We start from the raw sequence: 23742 nt of genomic DNA on the forward strand, positions 1-23742 counted from the left end.
CGGATACTTCCCCTGGATTGAGAGACATTCTCTTCATCAAAACACAGTCTCTTCAGGGATCAAATTGAACTTTTTTTCCCACTAGCAAATTTTTGCTAGCACCATTTTATTCCACTAGCAAAAATAGTGGGTTCCACCAGCAATTATTTAAAGGCTGTTTTACGTGCTAAATTTATTGAGTTGTTTTGTTGTTGTTTGGTTTCATATAAAGTTTAATATTCAAATCTGTTTCCCACTTTTTCAGTTTGAACAGGATGTGAGCTTTCTGGTTTCGGAAGTACGAACAGAAGTACTCAATGATTCACTGGACTATTGGCTGACTCAGAAGTATTAAATTCTTTCGGGGTCTCTGTCCATGGTGTCACTAGCATTTTAGGTCTCAGCAGGACTTTTCGACAATATTTGTAGTTGACCAACATGAAAACAAACATCGTCCAGATACTTACTTAGATATCCTATCATTACATAATTTGTATAAGTGACAAGCGTCTACAAGTACAAGTGGTCACATGATTATTGGTAAAATATCTACCCGAAAGGAGTTTTAGCGAATCCGTCGATTTTCGAATGTGATCGCGAAAATATTTGAGTGCCATCATTTCCTATCGCATTTTTTATTCTTACTCGGATTTCGCGAGTAAGAGACCGCTAAATTCGATCCCTGGTCTTTTGTTAGAAAGACTCAACTAGCTTCAGCAATGAAAGAATACTTAAAATGTGCAAATTTATTTCAAATATAGAAAATCATTTTTCTTTTGTCAAACTTTCAAATCCAAATTATTAGGGATTTTTGGTTAAGCATTATTACTTGAAATAAGTTGTTTAAATGAATAAATAATGCGACTGTAATGAAATGGTTGTTTTAATAACATTTGATTTCATGTTTTTTCAACACTATAATAGTCTTTTGATCAAATGACACTTTGTCTAGTGTTTAGATTGAGAGAATGTCTCTCAATCCAGGGGAACTCCCCGACCTGTTTATGTGATGTGTGGTGGGCAATTTATTTCCATAGCACATAGCTCACTTTTGCTTTAGGCATTTGCCACAGATTTAGATCACGCTGTCATCTTTCCATCAGTTAAGGTATTAAATTTTAGGAATAATATTATTGAAATCAGTACAAAATTTAGACATTCTGTGATTATCTCGCCGTTTAAATTAGAAAAACTCGGTGCAAATTGCAATCGTGTAGAATCTACATGTTGAAAATGAAAAAGTGGCCCTGGTGATGCTTTCACGCCAGCTTAAAGAAGCAATTGATAACTCTTGATTTTTCTGAGTCTTCTTAACAGGTCCCAGAAAAGTCACAAATTAGCTATATAGCTAAATCTAGCCTAAAAAAAGCTGCACATAATACTCTAGTGTTTCCTGCAGGCCTTTTTAGCATGGCGCAGCGCCAAGCCCCTTTTGAAGTGCCGCCAAGGTGCCCTTGACTCCGCCTGTTTGCGCCATGTGCCCTTTTATCAGCCTTGTGTATTGATTTTGACAAGTGCCCTTTCAAAACCAGCCAGTATAGCGAATGTCCGCGGGACATGTTTCGTGTATTGTACCGTCAATTAGCTGACACGTTGTGCATCGACCGTGAATTATGAACGCGTGCTGCGATCTTTTGATGACCCTGATTAAGGACTGACAGGATTATGCAATCAATAACTGTTTTATGATTGTGTTTGATTGGGAACAATGGACGAAAAATCGTTGTTTTTAACACGTCGGCGATGAAGCTACATGTAGCCTTGTAAGTGACGACTGAAAACGGTCAATTAAAAGATAATTATTTTAAAAGGTTGTTCTCATTTAAAAAGTAGTTTGATTGTCGCACATTTTTCGATGCTCTCAATAGAATTGTTTTTTTGGAAGATGTAAGTATCGACACATCAAATAAAACAATTATTTATAGTCCAAACCGAATCTTTTGTTGAGAATAATCCCGTCTACAGATTAAAGATGTAATTATGACTAATTACGAATCAATTAAAATCTTAAGTTCTCCTTGTAACATTTAATTAATTCGTTCTATCATTGTTACTTTCTGATTCAAAGTGAACGTGTCTAAAGTGAATTTAAGAAATAGCGGAATAATGCCTTCTGCAAAACGTAGGCAATCCCAGTTAGTACGGGAAAATGCCAAAATAGCAAAAACAAATAGGTCATTAGATAATTTTGGATTTATTACTCGCAATGAACCGTAAGTATCCATCTGTGTTTATATTTCTGAATACTGTATGATTAGATTGTAAAATATCGCAGACGAAGGAATGGTAAAAAATAGTGGCAGACGATCTAATTTTGCAAATTCCACAGCATCTACTTTTTACGTCGCACTCTACTTTCGTTTTCGCATGCCGAAAAAACACCAGGAAATAAACTTTCTATGCCGATTTGTCGTCTTAAATCTTACTGACAACGAAAGACAATGGTTTTAATCAGCGATTTGGTATCCAAAATATTGATTACATTTACATTTAATCTACTGGTGTCGCTTTAAGAACTTAAATTCAAATCGGTGTAAAAATATTCTAGCGTGAATTGAAAAATATTAAATGTGCAAATTTATTCAAAATATAAAGAACATTGTTTCTTTTGAAACTTCTAAAATGGATTTTTGAGTTAAGCAATTACTTGAATATTTTTAATGAATAAATATGTCGACTTTAATTTTTAAAACCATATTTCATGTTTCAACACTATAATAGTCTTTACAAATTCACTTTGTCTAGGTTAGTTCGAGAAAGCTCACAATCGGGGAAACCCAACCACCTGCTTTATGCTGATGTTTGGAGACAAATTTATTCCCTGCACAGAACTCACAATTTGCCACAGATTGAGATAGTGTCATCCCATCGTTGGTATGTAGATTTTGGATTAATAGTGAATTCAATTTAGAGCATTGTATTACTCGCCTACATTAGAAAAGTCGGTCAATTGGCAATGGAGGACTCATGGTTGGAAATGAAAAAGTGACTTGATTTTCACAACCAGCTAAAACATGTAGACTCAGATTTTCTGTTTCTTAAGTCAGAATATCACAATAGCTAATACTAAAATCTACCTAAATCAAAAGGCACATAATACTCTAGTGTTTCTGCCAGGCTTTACATCGACCACCTTTTGAATCCCCCAATGTGCCCTTGACACCCACTGTTTCCATGTGCCCTTGTTATCAGCCTGTGTTTGATGTTGACAAGTGCCATTCAAAACCACATATAAATTACAGGTGTATAAATTACATGACACGGGTGCATTCTAATATAGTCGCGATTTTGAATTGTTTCAAGCTGACAGGAGTTGCAAGAGGATAGATGGTGAAAAATGTGAAAACGTGTTTAACATTTCATGGACATGAACTGTATTTGACGACTAAAACGGTTGTGAAGATAATATTTACAGTTGTCGATAAAGTATGATTGGACAGTTTGAATCCTCAAAATTGTGTTCTTAAATGAGATCACAGTCAAATAACATTAATGTCCCAACGAACTTGTTGTAACTCCCTCCGTAGAGTACATGAACTCTTCAGAATTAAGTCTTGAACATTAATTGAATTCGTCTTCCTATGATGTTACATTCTGATCATGACGTGTAAAGGAAAAGAATGAGTGTAGCTATCCCTTGAAACAAGGCACCCGTTGCGGGTGCCATACAAACATAGTCATTGATTTTTTTGGATTTAACTGCAATGATCTGTCTACCATTGTTTATTTCTAATCTTAATAAGTGCACATATCTGCAAAAAGATGGATATAGAGTTATGTTTCTTCCACGATGTACACGTCGCACTACTTTGTTTGTGGAAAAAACAAGTTTGCATCGAGTGTTTAAATCTACGACAAAAGCTTTGTTTAATCAGTGAAAAGGTTACAAAACATCGATATTACTTAAACAGAAATGCATTTTTAACTAAATCAAGTAAATTATTCGCGAGATTGCAAAGTATGAGTTTATTTGTTGCTTACAGACATGTCTTCTTTGATGTGTAAAATGTTTGTTCAAGTTTCAATGCAATACTAGTAGATTTAAGATAAAACATTTCTTAACAACATAAAATTACAAAATTCTACTTATTTTCTCACAACTCCAAAAGCTGCTTATTATCTTGCAAAAAAAGGCAGGACAAGATTATGTGTCTGCTTGATGTAAGTGGTAACTTAAGTGGTGAATCAATATGTGCCAGTTTTACTACATTATGACAAGTGTCATGGCAAAAGTGACCTAAATACATAAAACGTTTCAACCAGAGAAAACGTAGACGTCTTTCTAGTGTTCCAACAAGGGCTAATAAACCCATTGCTCATAAAAGAATAAGTAAATGGAGGTTATTTTCTGATGTACAGGTCTTCTCAACTGTTCAAACAGTGAATCTCTAGTTGTTATGAACAATGCTTCATCATTTAAAAAAGGAAAAATGTTACTAAACTCATTAATAGTCAAGAATCTTGATATTTTCAAGTGACAACAGTGGGATAAATTTGCAAAAAAGTGAAGACAGGAGTTATGGTTTGTTGCGTATACAGAGTGTGCAGCTCTTGATGTTGTGAAAGTATTACAGTTCAATCACCAAAGTTTTGTGTTTAGGAAAAAGCTGACCTAAGACTAAAAGTATCTACAGCACCGCCGTCGCAGTACCTGAACTCTCGAATTAACGCTCATGAGACAATAACTCATTCGCTGTTGATCAGTTGCTAAAGAAAAATGAGATGTACCCTTGAAAAAGACAACCCCAAGGTCATCCCCGTGCACTGCATGAATCATTGTCTGCAGCTAGCTGTATCAAAGGCCTTCGGAAGTGTCAGAGAAATAGACAACATTGATGAGTTACTGATAGGTCTGTGGAAGTACTACCACTACAGTACAGTTAAATCAGGGAGTTTGAATGCAATACAGGACTTAATGCGTGAAATGGGAACATCTGAGTCTGACAACAATCTAACAGTGAAAAAAGCTGTCCACACCCGCTGGCTCAGCCATGAAAATGCACTCCAAAGCATAAGGAAACTGTACTCTCCTATCTGCCAAGACCTAGAAGATGCTGTTGCCACTGGATGAGACAAAAAGTTGGGTGAAAAATCAGATCCCTCAGCAGCTGGACTGCTAAAACTGATGAAGCAGTATGAGAAATTATATTACATTCTTCTCTTGTGTGACATGTGTGCTACCCTGGCCCGTCTGACCCTACTGTTTGAACAGGAAAATGTTGACTTGTCATGTGTGTATCCCCAAGTTCACTCAACGATCCATAACATTGAGAAAATGAAAAGGCACCCAGGACCCTACCTTTCCAAAGTAGAAAACATGGCAGCTTCACTCGGTATAGAGAAGAGAAATGAAGAGAAGGTGAAGGAAGTCAGAGATAAGTTCATTGTGTCCCTAACTGACCATCTGGAGGAACGCCTAGAACATATAGAGGTTGTGTCAGCCTTATCCGTCCTTGACCTTAGCCGAGTTCCTGCAAACCAGTGTACTTTCCATGGTGACATTGAGATCTCCCAACTGTCCAATCATCTCCAACTTCCTGAAGACGACGTCTTGTTTGAGTGGAATGATCTGAAGGAGAAGTTCAACCCTGTGCTGTCCTCATGCACTCGCAAGTTCATGCTGGAAAAACTCCATGAAACAAAGGTATATATTCTATAATTATGTAAATATTCATACATGTATACTTAAAATCAACTGCTATTTATTTTTAGGAAAAATGTGGTATGGCTTGCGTACAATTTAAGCTCTTGAATGTATATTCAAATAACTACTCTAACAGTTCCACATATTTAAATTTAATTATTATTTTTTTTTACTTGCTTCAGGAAACCACTGGTATCATCAATCCCCTGATGAACAAGCTTCTCTCCATCCATCAAACGCTCATCCTATCCACTGCCCCAGTAGAGCGTGTCTTCTCACAGGTTAAACTCATAGTGACGGAACATAGAAACTCTTAATGATCAAAATGAACACAAAGACACACAATGATATTGACTTGAAAAAGGTAGTGAAGAAGTTCATGAGGAACAATCGCCGCATTATGTAGATAGTGAAATAGACAGTTGATGTACTGCGCAACATTTAAAAGGGGTCAATCAGATTTTGGTCAGATTACTCTTATTTGTGTAATATTAATATAACTGCTGTATTACACTTATTTGTGTGTGTTTTACTTTCATACATGTATGATTTTAACTGGAAGTATTTTTAAAATCTGGTTTTCCTGTGCTTGTTGCTCAACCTTACTCAGATAAAGAATTAATTTATATTAAGTATTAATCTGATGTAAATCATAGTCTATGCAATAGCATGAATATAACTGCTGTATTACACTTATTTGTGTGTGTTTTACTTTCATACATGAATGATTTTAACTGGAAGTATTTTTAAAATCTGGTTTTACCATGCTTGTTGCTCAACCTTACTCAGATAAAGAATTAATTTACTAGTATATTAAGTATTAATCTGAGGTAAATCATACTTAGTCTATGCAATAGCATGAATATAACTGCTGTATTACACTTATTTGTGTTTGTTTTACTTTGATTTTAACTGGAAGTATTTTTAAAATCTGGTTTTCCCATGCTTGTTGCTCAACCTTACCCAGATAAAGAATTAATTTATAATAAGTATTAATCTGATGTAAATCATACTTAGTCTATGTAATAGCATGAATATGACTGCTGTATTACTGCTGTATTACACTTATTTGTGTGTGTTTTACTTTACTCAGATTTACATTATTTAAATTTCAATTAAAAGTTGTTAAATAAAACTTGTTGGTTATTAATTGTTATATTTGTCTCTCAAAAATGCAAGCCAATACTTCATGAGGGTAACAGAATGAGAATGTTTAAAAGTATGAAAAGAAAAAGGAAAGCTGTTCACATTATAGCCATTATCTAATAATACTATATATATACTATGAGGTCTGAAGATGCAATGTGAACATAGTTTGAAAATGACACCGGAAAGCGCACTTGGTTGAATGCCCCTTTGATGCCTAAGCGCGCCCTAAAAGTGCCCTTTTTCATGGGAAGCACCATGCCCCTTTAAGAGTCTGCAGGAAACACTATACTCGCAGAGAGGAGCGCTGCAGTATAAATAGATAGCTAATATCTAGAAGTAGCTATAAAACCAATAACAATAATGCAAAATCAAATGCAAAAAAGTAAGAATCACGCCCAAATTGTTTATAAGATGTAAGACAATAACACAAAAACAGATCAACAACAACAACAACAAAAGCAAGATCTTTGCAGTCACATTTTCAATATATGCATCAGTATTTTGCGATAAATCATTGCTGAATGTTTCACTTGAGAGAATCATTGTAACACAAGACAAATTCAGAAATCAGTTATCGCATAAATTTGCAACATGTATTGAAATTCATTTGATGTTCAATCGTTTACGATATTTCAATCTTCCAATGAAACAAACAAATATCTTCTACATACTACTTATCAACGGTTAATATAGTGAATGTGGTGGTCATTTAAAGCGGACCGGCACCCGGTCACTTTCTCGCCGACCTCGACCTTTCTCATCATTTTCCTAGTGGCCGGCACTCACTTTCATCGTTAAGAAACGGTTAAATTTACATAAATGTTAACGCATTTAATTTTTTCGACAACAAATTACATTATTATTTCTTACCAACTATTCCACGACCATTCAATAATGTAATAAAAGCCTAATTCATTTCAAATTCTCCTTTCCACTTCTTTCTGTGTTTTCGGACTCCGCGCGAATGCGAATTGACAACCGATAACAATGCGCGCAAGAAAAAGTACCAATATATATTTTTATAAATGAAATAAAATTTACATGATTTCTGAATTTTCAATATAAAATGTATGCACATTAATGCTTTAGAAAATATAATCAAAGAAAACTCCGCACTGATGAACTAGATTTAATTTAAGATATAAATATTTACCCACGCTATTTTTCGCGGAAGAATATTAGACGGATGCGGTGATAGAAAATTCAAAATCCCGACAAACCATTGCTTTGATTGGACACGTCATATGTCACGTGACTTTGTCACAAACCGGCAAATTCCGGAATACACCGTTATGCATTTGATTGGCTTGACACGGACAAAGTCGGCATAAATCGGAATTCACCGGGTGTAAACAAACAAAGGGCGGCTATTTTCATTTAGTTATTCGGTAAACTTCCCCATATACTCCCTTTAATTGCAAACCTTATGATTTTTTTTCTGTTATTTTATACATATCAATATCACAGTCTTATCCTTAACAGAAAGAAACGATCGCTGTTGCAGTATGCTATTTGCATTGTAAAGGAGACCTGTGGTCAGATCGTTTCGTACTCTTAAATATTCGAACCTGGGATACAAATTATATTATATCAAGGTTTTTTTCCGAAAAAAGATATCCCTTAGTTTAAGTGACTTAACACTGTCAATGAGCTTAAATTTACAATTTCATAATCCACTGTTTCTGTTGTTGATTAAAAGTTTGTTGAAGATTAATGATTAATTTTAAACTAGTCAAAATAATTCGACGTTCAGATTGTTTTATATTTGTGACTGGCAGTCTAAACGTCAAAGCTTTGAAGGACCAAAATAACTGGAGGATGAATCACAGTTGCAGTCATGTAAAGTTTTTGGTTTTATCGCTTGCGCATATTTGCGTGTATACACGGTAAACGTTAATCATGTACAGTACATACATAGGTTTAAATCACCAGAAAAATCGTAATTGTGGGTATTATTTGATATTTTTTACATAAATCAATGAGGAATTGAATCTCCTTTTGATACGTGTAAGTTTTACTTGAATTTATGGCCAATTCGTGAAATAAGCGGCAATTAAACCTATAGCATGTAAGGTTGAGCACGAGTGGGGATATTGCCCATATGGAAAAATAATCTCAATATTTCCTAGGATCACGTTAAATTAGTTGGACTACCATAAGGCATAATTAAATACATATATCGTCTTTTTTATACTGACGGTGACCATTTTAATGAGCTGCAACTCCTGTTCATATGCACCTAAAGCTAGGAACTCATTGCCTCAGCACCTAAGGGATGAGATTAATTACAGTAATTTTTAATATTTAATTGGAATGGAGAGAGATTGACAGATGCTTATGTTCTAGTTTAAGGTCTTTGACAATGACATAAGCATTTCATTTCATCAGTCACCATCAGTATACAATATCCGGAACTACTCATGTTCATTCTGCCAGTAAACCCGAATTGTCTAAGCTTGTTTTTAATCTGCTATGTTTATTCTGTTTAAAGAACTATAAAATACACAGAATGGCAACTGTGTTATATTTCTATGTGTAACCAAAAATGTCATGCAGAAGGTAGTTAACAGATTTGTTTTTAGATTCAGATTTCTTTTTCAGATAGGCAGAAGTATAGGATAGCAGTGACTGAACATTTAGAAAAGATGAGGTCACCAAGAAAGAATTTGAAAGCAAGGTTTGGAGTCTTTCATATTCATGGTGTTCAGTGGCTATTAACGTTGGTATATTGACATCATAAGGAGACTGTTTCTAGTAAATATCATTGGATTCAGAAATAAATGCATTTTGGCAATTGCAAATGTTAATGATTGCGATGGGTACCATGAAATGAGAGTGAACACTTGAAGTTTTACCAGTGCATCAAGCAGGAATTTTCCCATTACTCATTGGAAATCTCCATGCTTCCAACATCAGTGTTTTATTTTTCATTTTTAGCTCATCTGATTTTTTGAAAAAAAATGATGAGTTATTGTCATCACTTGAGCGGTTGTCGGCGTCGGCGTCGGTGTCGGCGTCGGCGTCTGCGTCGGCGTATAGCAAGAAACATAACTCCATCTTGCTTTTTGCAAGATTTATGGCCCCTTTTGTACTTAGAAAATATCAGATTTCTTGGTTAAGTTTTATGTTTGGGTCAACTTTTCTCCTAAACTATCAAAGCTATTGCTTTGAAACTTGGAATACTTGTTCACCATCATAAGCAGACCCTGTGCATCAAGAAACATAACTCCATCTTGCTTTTTGCAAGAATTATTGCCCCTTTTGGACTTAGAAAATCAGTTTTCTTGGTTAAGTTTTATGTTTAGGTCAGCTTTTATCCTAAATATCAAATGCTATTGCTTTGAAACTTGCAACATTTGTTCACCATCATAAGCTGACCCTGTACAGCAAGAAACATAACTCCATCTGCTTTTTGCAAGATTTATGGCCCTTTTGGACTAGAAAATATCAGATTTCTTGGTTAAGTTTTATGTTTAGGTCAACTTTTTCTCTTAACATTCAAAGCTATTGCATTGAAACTTGCAACACTTGTTCACCATCATAAGCTGACCTGTACAGCAAGCAACATAACTCCAATCCTGCTTTTTGCATTAATTATTGCCTTTTGGACTTAGAAAATCATTTTCTTGGTTGAGTATTAATGTTTAAGGCAATTTTCTCATAAACTGTCAAGCTATTGCTTTAAAACTATGCAACAGTTTTCACAATCATAGTGGCACTTACATCAAGTAAACATAACTCTATCTGCTTTTGCAAAATGATGGCCTTTTTAGACTTAGAAAATCATGAGTAGGACAATATTTCTATTATACAAAAAAAAATCAGATGAGCGTCAGCACCCGCAAGGCGGTGCTCTTGTCTATGAATGGTCATTATTTGATTCTTGTGACCCAAAGTAAAAAAATTGCAAAACTTTTCTATGTGATGCACCGGTTCAATAAAGGACATTCTATCCAGAGGTTTACAAATATTTCAATAACTTGAATAGGTCAATATCAATGTATGTCTGTAATCCAGACCTTCAGATTCGATACACCAATCTGTGCATCACCAAAAAGGTTATAAAACAAGCAATTTATTAATTACTTTAATTATTATTTCGAATAAAGGATTATATGAACGCTTAACTTACAGTGTTTTTCTAACGTTTCACATCATACGCACTATAAATTATATGTCTTTAATGGTAATTAATTTGAATATATATTGAATACTCAATAGAATGTAATATTCAAACTTTTGAATTTTGAATCCATAAATGGGCGAAAAAGTTATTAAAAATTAAAAAAATTCCGATCCCCTCCACACAAACGATGTAAAAACATTTGTTTTGCCCACCACCAAATAAACAGATGTTAATGTGTGACGTCACGGTGATCTCTCCTATATTAAACCTGTCTAAGGTTTGGGGCTTCAGCTAACTACTTTCATTAACAAGAGCTGTCCGTAAGGCGGCACGCTCGACTTTTCTCAGTGCTTGTCTCTGAATTAGAGCTTTGCCAGTAAAAAAAAAATCCAAGTTAAAAAGGGGCATAACTCTGTCAAAATTCAAATCAGAGTTATGGGAATTGTGTCTCCTGGTGTAGACTTTGATAGTAAATAACTATTTTGAGTTTCAAGTCAAAAGCTTTAATAGTAACTGAGATATTTGACTTTTAAAATCAAAAGCCTCGATAGTAACAGAGATATTTGACTTTATCCAAAACTTTTAACAAAAAATTCTAAGTTAAAAAGGGACATAATTCTGTCAAAATTCAAATCAGAGTTATGGGGATTGTTTCTCCTGGTGTAGACTTTGATGGTAAACAAGTATTTTAAGTTTCAAATCAAAAGCCTTGATAGTAACAGAGATATTTGATTTTATCAAAAACTTTAACCAAAAATATAAGTTAAAAAGGGGCATAATTCTGTCAAAATTCAAATCAAGAGTTATGGGAAGTGTGTCTACTGGTGTAGATTTTGATAGTAATTTTGAGTTTCAAGTCAAAAGCTTTAATAGTAACAGAGATATTTGACTTTATCAAAAATTTTAACAAAACATTCTAAGTTAAAATGGGGCATAATTCTGTCAAAATTCAAATCAGAGTTATGGGGATTGTTTCTCCGGGTGTAGACTTTGATGCTAAAAAGTATTTTAAGTTTCAAGTCAAAAGCTTTGATAGTAACAGAATATTTGACTTTATCAAAAACTTTAACCAATGCTGATGCCGGGGCGAGTACAATAGCTGTACTTTTTCTTCGAAAAGTCGGGCTAAAAATAGTCATATGTTGATTTTTCATTTCTTAGCTTATCATTCTTCTGTATACTTGTTTTGATAAGACTAAACAGTAGGTCTTAATTTTTAGAATATTTTCTTTTTAAAAATTAAATATTGGTAAACTTGAGGAGAGGAAAGAAAATCAAGTTTAAATAAAAAAAAATGTAAACTAATAGCTAAATTATTCACTAATTTTTAAACAGAAAGGAATAATTTATTGTATTTTGTATAAAAGAGGCATAAAACAGTTAAATTTCAAGTAAAAAATCTTCATGGCAGGTTAGAGAACTTCTGGATTGTAAGACATTATCTTAAGGAATCATGAATGTCTTTGGAATTGGATGTGAAAATAATTGTCAGTCTCTCAGCAAGGTTACAAAAAATCATTTTGGAAATTCATTGTATAAGCATTTTAGTTATTTCACTAGAATTTTAGGTTGAACTCCTCCTGCATGCAATACATTAATTTACAGATTTTAAGTAAATCCAAAACATAAAAAAAATAATAGTAATAAAATTATATATTTAAAAAAAAAAAATGCAATTTTTAATTCAGTAAGTTCAGGGTGGAAAGACACAAACATCTAATGTAAGAAAGCTTAGATTTTTTCCTGTCATTACCATTTTCAGATAAAATAAATGTAACCAACATCTTCTGAATGGAGATATCACTAGAATCATTGTTATGTAACATCCATACATTTAATTAAAAGGCCAACTCATGGAAAAAAGATTACTGGTGTTATTTCAGTAGTAAATAAGAGAATGCTGTTTTGTGAATATTGATCAAAGTGATTTGAATGGTATATATTAATCATTTTTGTTCATAGACAATACATGCATAGAACTGTTATATATAATTAACAATCATTGTGCCCTGACAGATATCTTGCAGTTAATTCACGAGTGCCTAAAAGTTAGTATTCAACAGTTAATTATGGAATTAAACTCGAGGTTTACCTTCCAGTAATTGTAATTCCACTTCAGAAAACAAATTTCACTTGTATTTCACTGTACTTATGGTAATGTGCTATCAGCAGTTATGAGATGTTTTTGCAAATGTCGACCTTATATCTGGTCAGTTGATACAAAACAGATTATTGTGAACTTTCACTCAAAGTTTATGCATGAGTGAGTTTGTCACAGTTTGCAGGATTACTGATAATTGACAATATGGAATTTATGGTCCAATTAACTGCATATTGTCATGGCTGATTAAATGAATCTGAGTAAATCAGTGAGCCACATGTCAATTTTTGATTGATTTATGACTTTATCATAGTCTGATAAACAATCTAATGTGATGTAAGATAGCAATTAACAAATGATAAAGATTTTAAAATTGATAACTCAGTTGATCATGCTGATATGTGACTTTTTTGTTTAAAAAATTTAATCAATTTTAATGGAATGAGTGAAATTATTAGAAGGATAAGTTCCTATCTAACCATAAACTAGTCATCAAAAATGTAAAAACAGGAAAAGGTTACTGAATGTATTTTGAGAATGCATTTATTTAGGTATTTTTCTCTCAAGAAATGCCATTTTTAGAGGCAAAAAAAAAAAGAATGTTTAAATAGGGAAATGCGATATTGTTTGACATGACTTAAGTTTGTAGAATCTATTTCTGTTTGTGTTTTAGATCAGCTGTAACATCCAGGAAGTGTTCACCAGCTTCTCCAGTTTGGACATCGGCCAAAGACGTGTTTAAGTCACCAAAATCACCATCACCTGTTCGAAGAGTTACTAGAAGGTTAGTGAAAATATTATAATGCTACTTACACAATGGATTTGAATGGAAGCTTTTAAACCAGTACATGACCCTTTGAAATATTGCAAAAAAGTAACATCTCAGATGTTACCATTTAATATAACTAATTGCAATATTGGGCTGAAAAAATTAAGACAGATTTAAGTTACAATATCAGGTAAATATTATTGCTAAAGTTATGTATACCTTAGCTTTTATTCCTAAAACATTTTGGTTTTGTCGTAGCAGCCTAGCAGGTAATAGAAAACATTACAAAATCCCTTAAATTTGCATTGTTTAATGTACAAAATTTTGCAGTCTTACTAAATACAGTCGAATACCGTTACCTCGATATTCAAGGGACTGTCAAAATTGCATCGACGTATCCGAAGTTCGACGTAACGATATCGACTATCTGAGACTACTTTGTACTTGTGTCGAACGTCTATATTGTCATTATATCCAATGCTTTTTTCAGAGAGTTTGAAAGGGGGAAGAAATAATATAAAACGTAAATACGATTTAATTTTACTTACAAATGAAATATCTTAATTAGCATTAGCATTTTTATTCCTTCCCTAAACAAGTCTGAATGCAGCGGTAACATTCCATGTTGAGTAGTCATTTTGACTGTGCTTCAATAACGAAAATTTGCCAGTTAAATACGCGTATTGTTTCTCAATCCTAAATGGCAGATTTTTACTCCGTCAAACAGAAAATATTTCATCCAAATTAGTTGTGATATTTGAAAACAGCTTTCATGCTTGCACGGTGTTTTATAACACTAATTATTGGGAATTAAATGCAAACTTCCTGACATTTAAATTGGATTAAAGATTAAATAACAAACAAAACAAAGACACAAACTAACTTGAATATGATTAATACATCGCCGGACAACAATAGGTTGATTTTCACACCTTACAAATAACATGGACATTTTTTGACAAGCTGTGATATCGACGAAACCAGGTGTAAAAACAGTACAGGTAAGTTGACGGAACTGAAAAATCTCATCGAGCTAAACAAAATATCGGGCTAATCATATCGAGGTAATGATAAATAATTACATTAAGATAAATAGGGGAAAATCGGGACCGACTCAAACACATCGTGCTAACCGGAGTATCGAGCTAACCGATATCGAGGTAACGATATTCAGCTGTATATGATGTTAGTGCATTATCAATTACAATGTCATTTTCAGCCTAGCGTATTTCCATTTCTTTACGTAAGCATTTTAAAAAAATGAATATTACTAAAATTCTTACCTTTTCAGTATATTTTGACTCCAGTTAGATAAACAAAGTTATAGATATATTTAGGTACATTTGTTTTTATGAAAAAAAATGAAATACACCTTTACATCATGCCATTTATTTTTAATATGCATTTTGTAATATAACAAATCAACAGGAAGTCATATTTTTATATCTACTGGTATATTCATGAATGACATTCCAGTGGGACATAATAAACGTAAGAGACTCAGTTACAAATGCAGTGTGAAATGTAACGACATTACAAATTTCAGTTATAGGAATAACATTAAGTTCATAAGGCATAAAAAAAAATTGTTTCTGGTATCCTGACCTACCCTAAATTTTGGCCCGACCCTAAATGTTTTTATGGCCTTGGAGAATATTTTTTTCAACTTTTTTAACAAAAAGTTGCAAAACTGCACGTTTTATGCTTTAAACATAGCCAGAGGTGTTAGAAATAAACTTACTGATGCTCTAAAGGCATTACCCCCCTATTTGCATTCATTTTTTGACACAAAAATAATTTCCAAAAAGTCTCCCTTAATAAAAAAAATTCCAAAAAAAAAAGATATTTCCGACCTACCTACCCTAATTTTTTTGTGCATGTTACCGGAAACAAAGAATTTTTTTTTTAGGCCTAATGTTGATAAATTTACAGTTCTCCTTTGGCTAAAACTTCCAGTGTTACCCATATATGATATAACATTAAAGATGGCACACCGCTAAAGTATAGTTATTAAGTTTACCCAGTATGAAATGTAAATGTTCGCCATGTAACTTCATGGTGACTCTTCCCAAAAAAATTACTAGCACTGTCTAAACATAGACGTTAGGCTTTCCGAATACAAAATGCAACATAGACATTAGGCTTTCCCAATACAAAATGTAACATAGACATTAGGCTTTACCAATACAAAATGTACATAGACATTAGGCTTTCCCAATACAAAATGTAACATTTGGCACATCCCTTAGGCCTTAAATAGAATCTAAAAACAGGTATTTTTCAAATAATCATTTTTCTATTTCATATCTACATTTTTTGGATTGTAAGAAAACTAATAAAATGAATATCATATGCATAAATTTAAGTGTGTTAGTATAAGATATTGTCAACCTTGGAAAAATATGATGTCAACTGAGGTGACAGTGGTTAACAGTACATTTCTCAGTAAAAAATTGACAACAATGCCAGCACAAAAGATTACCATTCTATCTGTAGCCATTTGCATACTTTCCATTTGATGAAATGGAAGCCATTTTTGACACAGTGATTTCTGATATTTTCCTGATAAATTAGGCCTTAACATTATGGCATTTAAATGAAAAACTACAAAGATTTCTAGCTTGATTATTAGAAGAATAGTACGAGCTATTCTACTCACCCTGACATTGACGTCGCCATCACATCTTGGTTAAAGTTTTGCATGTAAGTACGTATAGCTAGCGTTTAAAGACATGTATTTTGGCCAAATTATGCCCTCTTTTGGACTTAGAAAATCATGGCTAAAGTTTTGCAAGCAAGTTTCTATCTCTTGAAACTATTGCAGATAGTGATTTGAAACTTCACTTGTGTCTTCGGGGTTGTAAAACTAGGTGAGTGCATCAAGACCCATAACTCTGACATGTATTTTGCCAAATTATGCCCCCATTTGGACTTATAAAGTCCTAGGTTAAAGTTTTGCATGCAAGTTACTATCTCTAAAACTAATCAGATACTGGATTGAAACTCTGTAGATATTTGAACATTTAGGGTAATATTTCTGCCTCTGGGACAACAATTCAAAGTGTCGAGCATTGGCTGTCTTACATACAACTTTTTGTTTGTTTGGACATGATAGTATAGTCTGCATTTTTTAAAAAGTTTTAATGTTTCTCCAGTGACTGGGAAACCCATGAGACATGAGCCATAGTCACATAAAAATGAAAAATGTCTCATAAGTTTAAGTGCTGATGAGCCCTGTGTCATATGTCTAAATTGTATTGAATGCAAAAGGATGAAACTATTTAATAGTGCAAATCTTACACAAATGAATGTATTCAATGTGCAGATTCAAAGTGCTTCCAGTGTTTAAAAACATGTTTTAACATCGTATTTTATTCTAGACTTCCATTTTTTGTCAGTTTTCAATAATTTTCTTTATTGACAAGCTGTTACAGTTTTAGTTACTATATTTGTTTTTTACTGAGAGCTTCTTTAATATGAAATGTGTACATGCTACAATGCCAGTTCTTAGTTTACAAGTCGCAATTGTCCCATAGAAATTTCTGAATGTCACATAAAATTTATAAATGTCACATAATTTATTGTGTATGATGAGCCATTGTCCCATGGACAAAATTTCTTTCCCAGTCACTGTTTCTCTGATCTTAATTCAATGGAAATGTCATCATACACTCAAATATTGCACATTCCCCTTTAACTAAATACAGTCATGACTGTTTATTGATTTTGAAAAGTCTGAAATATTCAACTTAGAAATCAGTGATGTTTTACCTTATATGTTATCACTAAAATTTTGAAATGAATTTTCAGGACCTCTGTATATCAGAGTAAAGTGTCAACCAAAGATAGCTTCAAGATGCCACTCCCAAAAATTATTTCACCTCCTGGAGTGAAAACACGTGCCAGACGTTCGTCAATCTATCAGAAGGGTGGTGGAAGGCTAATTTCTCCCAAGAACACTCGTGCTCGCAGGGCCTCCATGTATATTTCATCAAAATCTAAACCAGAACCTGTCAATGTCTTCTCAAAAGTATGGGCTACCCCAGTCAGACAACCAGACCCGGTTGTTGAAAAAACACCAGAAAAGCCTGAAAAGGTAAAAGGAGCAGAAAGCAGATCTGCATCTCCAAAGAAAATTGGCAGGACACCAAGAGCTACAAACAAATCAATCAGCAAGGCATCACCAAGCAAAACTGTAACTCCAAGGAGATCAGTCACCCCAAAGAAGACAGTCAAGACACCAAAATCAGTCAACAGGTCTAAGTTATCTGAAAGTAAAGCACAAGCTTCAAAACAGTCTCCTTCTCCGAAGAAAACTAGAAGGACACCAAAGGCTGTTACAAATGCTATTGAAATACCAGAAAGTAGAAACAAGTCACCAGAAAAATTGGACAAGAAAAAGAGCAAAACGCCCATGCCATCTACTAAACAATCTCCCACCAGGGCAAGCCCTAAACAACTGAGGAAAGGAGGGTTGTCAACACCTGGTCCAAAATCTGCAAAGAAATCTCCAAAAGCAAGAACAGGAAAGAAATCGTCACCAGTCCAGAAGGAGACGGCCCTGACGAAGCCAGGACTTGTTACATCAACACCAACAAAGTCAGTTGAGCAAATAACAGGCAAGTCATTTTACGCAACCCCAGGTGAGACACCAATCCCATCTCGGAGAACAGACGAGATATTTGTGTTTTCTGCAATGCCTGTTAAATCTGGAAAGAAATCCTTGAAGAAGTCAGTACATATAACTCCATCAGAAACACCACAAAAGAAGACACCTAAAACACCCAAACGAATGCCAACACGTAAGACCCCAGCTGTTAAGCGAAACTGGCTTAATGTCTCGGCAGATTCAGATGTCAGTTCTATGAAAAGTCCTCCTGCAAAGAGAGTGAAAGCTACTCCGACAACAAGAACAGTAAAATCTGTAAAAAGAGCAGCAAAGAAAGTCACAACAGTAGATGATCAGCCAATCAAGGAGAGGTCTAAACTATCCCCAGTTGAAATGTCGTCGGTTTTGAGATCAGTAACGGAAACAGAAAAGAGGAAAGCATCCAAGTCACCTTCTCCTCGACAGACCAAGAGAGTCAAAGTTGAAGCCACAGACCTGCAAACTCCAAGAGTAATCAAAACAGTGAAAAGAAGTTCACCCAAAAATTTAGCTGAAATTGTAAGCGTGAGTCAAAATACAAATAACAATGGTGAAAATGGTGAGAAATCAGGGAACATGTCTTTGCTTAATGACACGATTAACACAGACAGTAGGAGTGGCAGATGTATTATCTTATAACATGGACAGTGTTATAATTCTGTTAATATAATAGTTAACAGTTTTCTGTAAAGAAATATGTAAACTTATAATATTTGGCATTATTGTTATTTATATAATTTGGTAAATGTACATATTGTTAAGGATGGGATATGTACATATCATTATGTAAATATGTAGCAGTTTGTGTAAGATTATTTTGTAGTGTTTATACCTGATTATTTCTTCTACAATGGTATGAAAGTTACATCTAAAATGTTCAACAGACTACCAGAGAAACTTCTTGGTTAGAGGGCTTAAAAAATTGTATTGTTACAGTAAAAATGTTTAAGAATCATACCTGTATCTTTCAACATCAAAATGCCCAATACCAGCATTAATTATAAGTAGACATAAATATAATAACAAGAAAGTAACAGGTAAGAATATATTATGTTGTAATACAAGGCAGCTAATATTTGTTGTAATAATTCCTATATTACGGTATAACTTAGTGATGCAGATGCTCAAGTTGTTAACTATGTATATTCATTTTTTAGCTCATCTGATTTTTTGAAAAAAAAAGATGAGTTATTGTCATCACTTGAGCGGTTGTCGGCGTCGGCGTCGGCGTCGGCGTTGCCTGGTTAAGTTTTATGTTTAGGTCAGCTTTTCTCCTAAACTATCAAAGCTATTGCTTTGAAACTTGGAATACTTGTTCACCATCATAAGCTGACCCTGTATAGCAAGAAACATAACTCCATCTTGCTTTTTGCAAGATTTATGGCCCTTTTTGTACTTAGAAAATATCAGATTTCTTGGTTAAGTTTTATGTTTAGGTCAACTTTTCTCCTAAACTATCAAAGCTATTGCTTTGAAACTTGGAATACTTGTTCACCATCATAAGCAGACCCTGTACATCAAGAAACATAACTCTATCTTGCTTTTTGCAAGATTTATTGCCCCTTTTGGACTTAGAAAATCAGTTTTCTTGGTTAAGTTTTATGTTTAGGTCAGCTTTTATCCTAAACTATCAAAGCTATTGCTTTAAAACTTGCAACACTTGTTCACCATCATAAGTTGACCCTGTATAGCAAGAAACATAACTCCGTCCTGCTTTTTGCAAGATTTATGGCCCCTTTTGGACTTAGAAAATATCAGATTTCTTGGTTAAGTTTTATGTTTAGGTCAACTTTTTCTCTTAAACTATCAAAGCTATTGCTTTGAAACTTGCAACACTTGTTCACCATCATAAGCTGACCCTGTACAGCAAGCAACATAACTCCATCCTGCTTTTTGCAATAATTATTGCCCCTTTTGGACTTAGAAAATCATTTTCTTGGTTGAGTATTATGTTTAAGTCAAGTTTTCTCATAAACTATCAAAGCTATTGCTTTAAAACTTGCAACAGTTTTTCACCATCATAAGTGGACACTGTACATCAAGAAACATAACTCTATCCTGCTTTTTGCAAGAATGATGGCCCTTTTTAGACTTAGAAAATCATGGGTAGGACAATATTTCTATTACACAAAAAAAATCAGATGAGCGTCAGCACCCGCAAGGCGGTGCTCTTGTTTGTTTTTCATTTGAGATTACTTATAGGTCTTACATTTACCCCTTGATTCACACATTTCATGAATTGCTTCCTTATTGGCACTAGAAATATGATATAAATCCTTCTAAAGGTCTCTGGGAAATAGAAGAAGCCAGAAAAAAAACTCTAAAAAAATTATTTTCTCTTTGAGGTATTTACTGTTTAATAGGCTTACTAAGGTATATTCTGGAAGTTTTTTAGCAATCTTGTAATAGAAAATACCTCAGTATTATTCAACAATGCTAAATGATATTTATAAGAATGATGCAGAATTTAGGGAAAAGGTAACATGGATGGCATCAAGCAATTCGCTGAAAAAAAAATTGTTGCTCAGGTTCTGTGAATTCAGATGTTCTATCTGATTGTATTGGATTTTAAATGCAAGATTTTTCAACATTTGTAGGATGTTTCAGTCAGCCATGTTTGTATGAAACATACTAAGCTAGCATATCTGTATTGTGGGTGTTTCATTGTTGAAACAGAAAATTGAATTACCTGTTTGTTGATTTTTAATCTCTGTTTCATCAAAACTTATATCCATGAATATGCCAGTTTTTGTGTGTGTGTTTGTATACCGGTATAGCTTTTTTGAAAGCAATGCACTCAAGTTACCAAACACTGATACTTTGCCTTCAAAAAGTTAGAGTTTAATTTGATTTGAGGCTTGCTGATACTGCAATTCAAATCTGAAAAACTAGAATAAGGGACTTTATTAAGGGTGTTTTTATGGGGCCGGATGTGTTTGGGTAGTAGAGGGTAGGGGAGCAGCATGTATTTAAAGAGGACTGAGTGAATGAAATGGAGATTCTCTTGTTATCTGTTTGCATACTTTTGTATGAAGCCAGATTACTTGCATCTTACTTGTCATCACACAGTTTATGTTATACTTTAAGAATGGAAGGATGTCAGAATTTAGTTTTGAAGTTTATAAGTTGTCTGCAATATTTTGTGTATGTAATTTTACTAGTTGGCTCCTTCTGTTGTTTTGTTTATTTGTAATGTATATTGTTTTGTGACATTTTATTTCCACTTTTATTTTATTTTACCAGTAACTTAGATATTACAAAGTATTGTAATAAAACATCTTTCTGAGAGATTTGGCTGACAGATTTCCATTTTAAGGTGTAGGTAAAACACCAAAATAACATCGTCATGCATAAAGTAATCATATAAATAAGTAGTTTCTACCAGTAGGTCCTATTTCTTAAGATTATGTCATTCTATTATATAATGTTTTAAAGGTCCATTACTAAGGGAAAGTGAGTTGGCAATTTTTTTCATAGCCAGTGCATAGACTTCTGCAAGACACTAAATAATGAAGATTGGCAGGTCAAAATTTACAGAAGGTCTTTGGAACTCAAAGAAATGTATGTGTATTATGTTGAAATTTCAATGAATCGACAGAATGACCCCCCAGGTCTTTTTAACGTTCTTCATACTTCATAGAAAAATAATTGTACATATACTGCAATTTATTTCGAATTTCTACATACGGTACCAACTTTCATTTTCCAATAAAATGAAATAGTTTCTGTGCTTTTTAAAAGAAATTAAAATGTCCACTTTCCTTAGTATTGGACCTTTAAGTTTAAAGCATAAAATAATCTTGCTTTTCTATTTTAATACTTTATAGTTCAGAGATTTGATACATGTTTAGTCACATTATTTTTTACATTTTTTTATGGTCATTCTTATTGAATATTACTGTAATGAACTTTGGAAGCTGATAACATTGATAAAATGGCATTATGTTTTTACTTTATATAATATTTTGTTTAAAGATCTCAAGTTTAATTTTGTACTTTCATATTATTTACAACTTCGGATATTAAAATTTCCCTTTATGCACTTATTTTAACAATTTAATCAGTGTTGTTAAACTTTAAGGGATATAAGTTTTATGTTCTCAAATTTTACTGGAAACAAAATCTTTATTACAGTTTGAACCTTACTAGAGATATGTAAAACCTGCTGCTTGTAGGATATTTGAAAGAAGTTGGGTGTTGAAAAACAAAAATAAAATAAATCAATAATCAGTCAATTTATTATTTTTTGGCCTTTATTTGGTGTAAGTTTTGTCTATACTGGACTTGTAACGCATTCATCCTAGTGAGTAATGGTACGTAAATATTATAGTTTAGTGTTTCTAAATGTTTTATGTTTTTTGTTATGCAGATTGTAGATTGTCATATTGCACTTCTCTGGCATTCTTAACAGGTTTCAGTGGCCTGAAACTGTTTTTAGCTTAACTTTCCGATGAAAAAGTAGAGCTATTTTACTCGCTTCGGCATTGGTGTAAGTTTTTTATAGTCAAATATCTCTGTTACTATCAAAGCTATTCTCTTGGAACTTCAAACATTTATTTACTGTCAAAGATTACACTAGGAGAAACAGTCCTCATAACTGATTTGAATTTTGACATGAGTTATGCCCCCTTTTAACGTAGAATTTTTTGGTTAAAGTTTTATAAAGTTTTTACTGGCAAAGCTCTTATTCAGAGTCAAGCAGTGAGAAAAGTTGAGGGTGCTGTCTTACAGACAACTCTTGTACATAAAACATGATTGTATTTTAATATATACTTATTTTATGTTTTACCTTTTGTTCTTACACTTATGTTGCCATTTGTGTTCATTTACTCATATTTTTGTTGTTAATATATTTGCCTCTATGAATATGAAATTGTAGATGAAACTGCGCAAGTTATTATAGTGTTTTTTTCACATACTCTAACCAAGTACAGTTTAACTCTTAAACTACTGTCAAATGTTAGTGAAATAAATATATACAGAGGCTAGTTTGAATTATATCTTTGATTTTAAGTACACCTACGTGTTTAGGATGAGCTGTTGAGGCCATTTTCTGTCATCCATCTGTTCAAAATTTCTTCAAAAACATTTCCTCTGAAATCATCTGGTTGAAATTGATGAAACTTGAATTGTCCAAAAATGCCTAAAACCATTCTATTTTTTTTTTTTTTTTATAAGTATGTCCCGTTTCTTCTCAGAACAAAGATAATCAGAGACAAGAATATTATAGGAGAAACTATTGAAAAAAATAAAAAAAGATTATCTAGTCCGCAGCCGGACTAGGTATAGGCAATTTCTAGATTTATCAAAAAATTTGATGTGAACA

The 23742-nt window shown here is 33.3% G+C and overlaps 3 protein-coding genes across 5 annotated transcripts in view; 2 read left to right on the forward strand and 1 right to left on the reverse strand.

The window, feature by feature from the left end:
• The window catches only part of LOC123546479 (nascent polypeptide-associated complex subunit alpha, muscle-specific form-like), a 29685-nt gene extending 21922 nt beyond the window's left edge, over positions 1 to 7763 (reverse strand). For both annotated transcript variants that reach the window (XM_053550816.1, XM_053550815.1), the window contains exon 1: positions 7643 to 7763. The gene's annotated coding sequence lies outside the window, so the exon portion shown is untranslated. The remainder of the gene's footprint in view (positions 1 to 7642) is intronic.
• LOC128559206 (uncharacterized) lies at positions 4719 to 5940 on the forward strand. Its single transcript, XM_053550408.1, has 2 exons — positions 4719 to 5623; positions 5806 to 5940. The coding sequence occupies exons 1-2, from the start codon at positions 5105 to 5107 to the stop codon at positions 5938 to 5940; spliced, it is 654 nt and encodes a 217-aa protein (XP_053406383.1). The 5' UTR covers positions 4719 to 5104.
• Positions 7764 to 8035: 272 nt separating the features above from the next.
• On the forward strand, positions 8036 to 23404 carry LOC123546478 (muscle M-line assembly protein unc-89-like). 2 transcript variants are annotated; one of them, XM_045332775.2, is made up of 4 exons: positions 8036 to 8160; positions 9374 to 9449; positions 13673 to 13783; positions 17579 to 23404. In XM_045332775.2, exons 2-4 carry the CDS (start codon positions 9418 to 9420, stop codon positions 19053 to 19055), a joined length of 1620 nt encoding a protein of 539 aa, XP_045188710.1. In that variant the 5' UTR covers positions 8036 to 8160; positions 9374 to 9417; the 3' UTR covers positions 19056 to 23404. The 2 variants fall into 2 exon arrangements, with proteins under 2 accessions (XP_045188710.1, XP_045188711.1); XM_045332776.2 differs by having other exon boundaries at positions 8087 to 8160; positions 9378 to 9449.
• The last annotated feature ends 338 nt before the right edge of the window (positions 23405 to 23742 follow it).

The sequence above is a fragment of the Mercenaria mercenaria genome, chromosome 9 (assembly GCF_021730395.1).
Source record: "Mercenaria mercenaria strain notata chromosome 9, MADL_Memer_1, whole genome shotgun sequence".
NCBI lineage: Eukaryota > Metazoa > Mollusca > Bivalvia > Venerida > Veneridae > Mercenaria > Mercenaria mercenaria.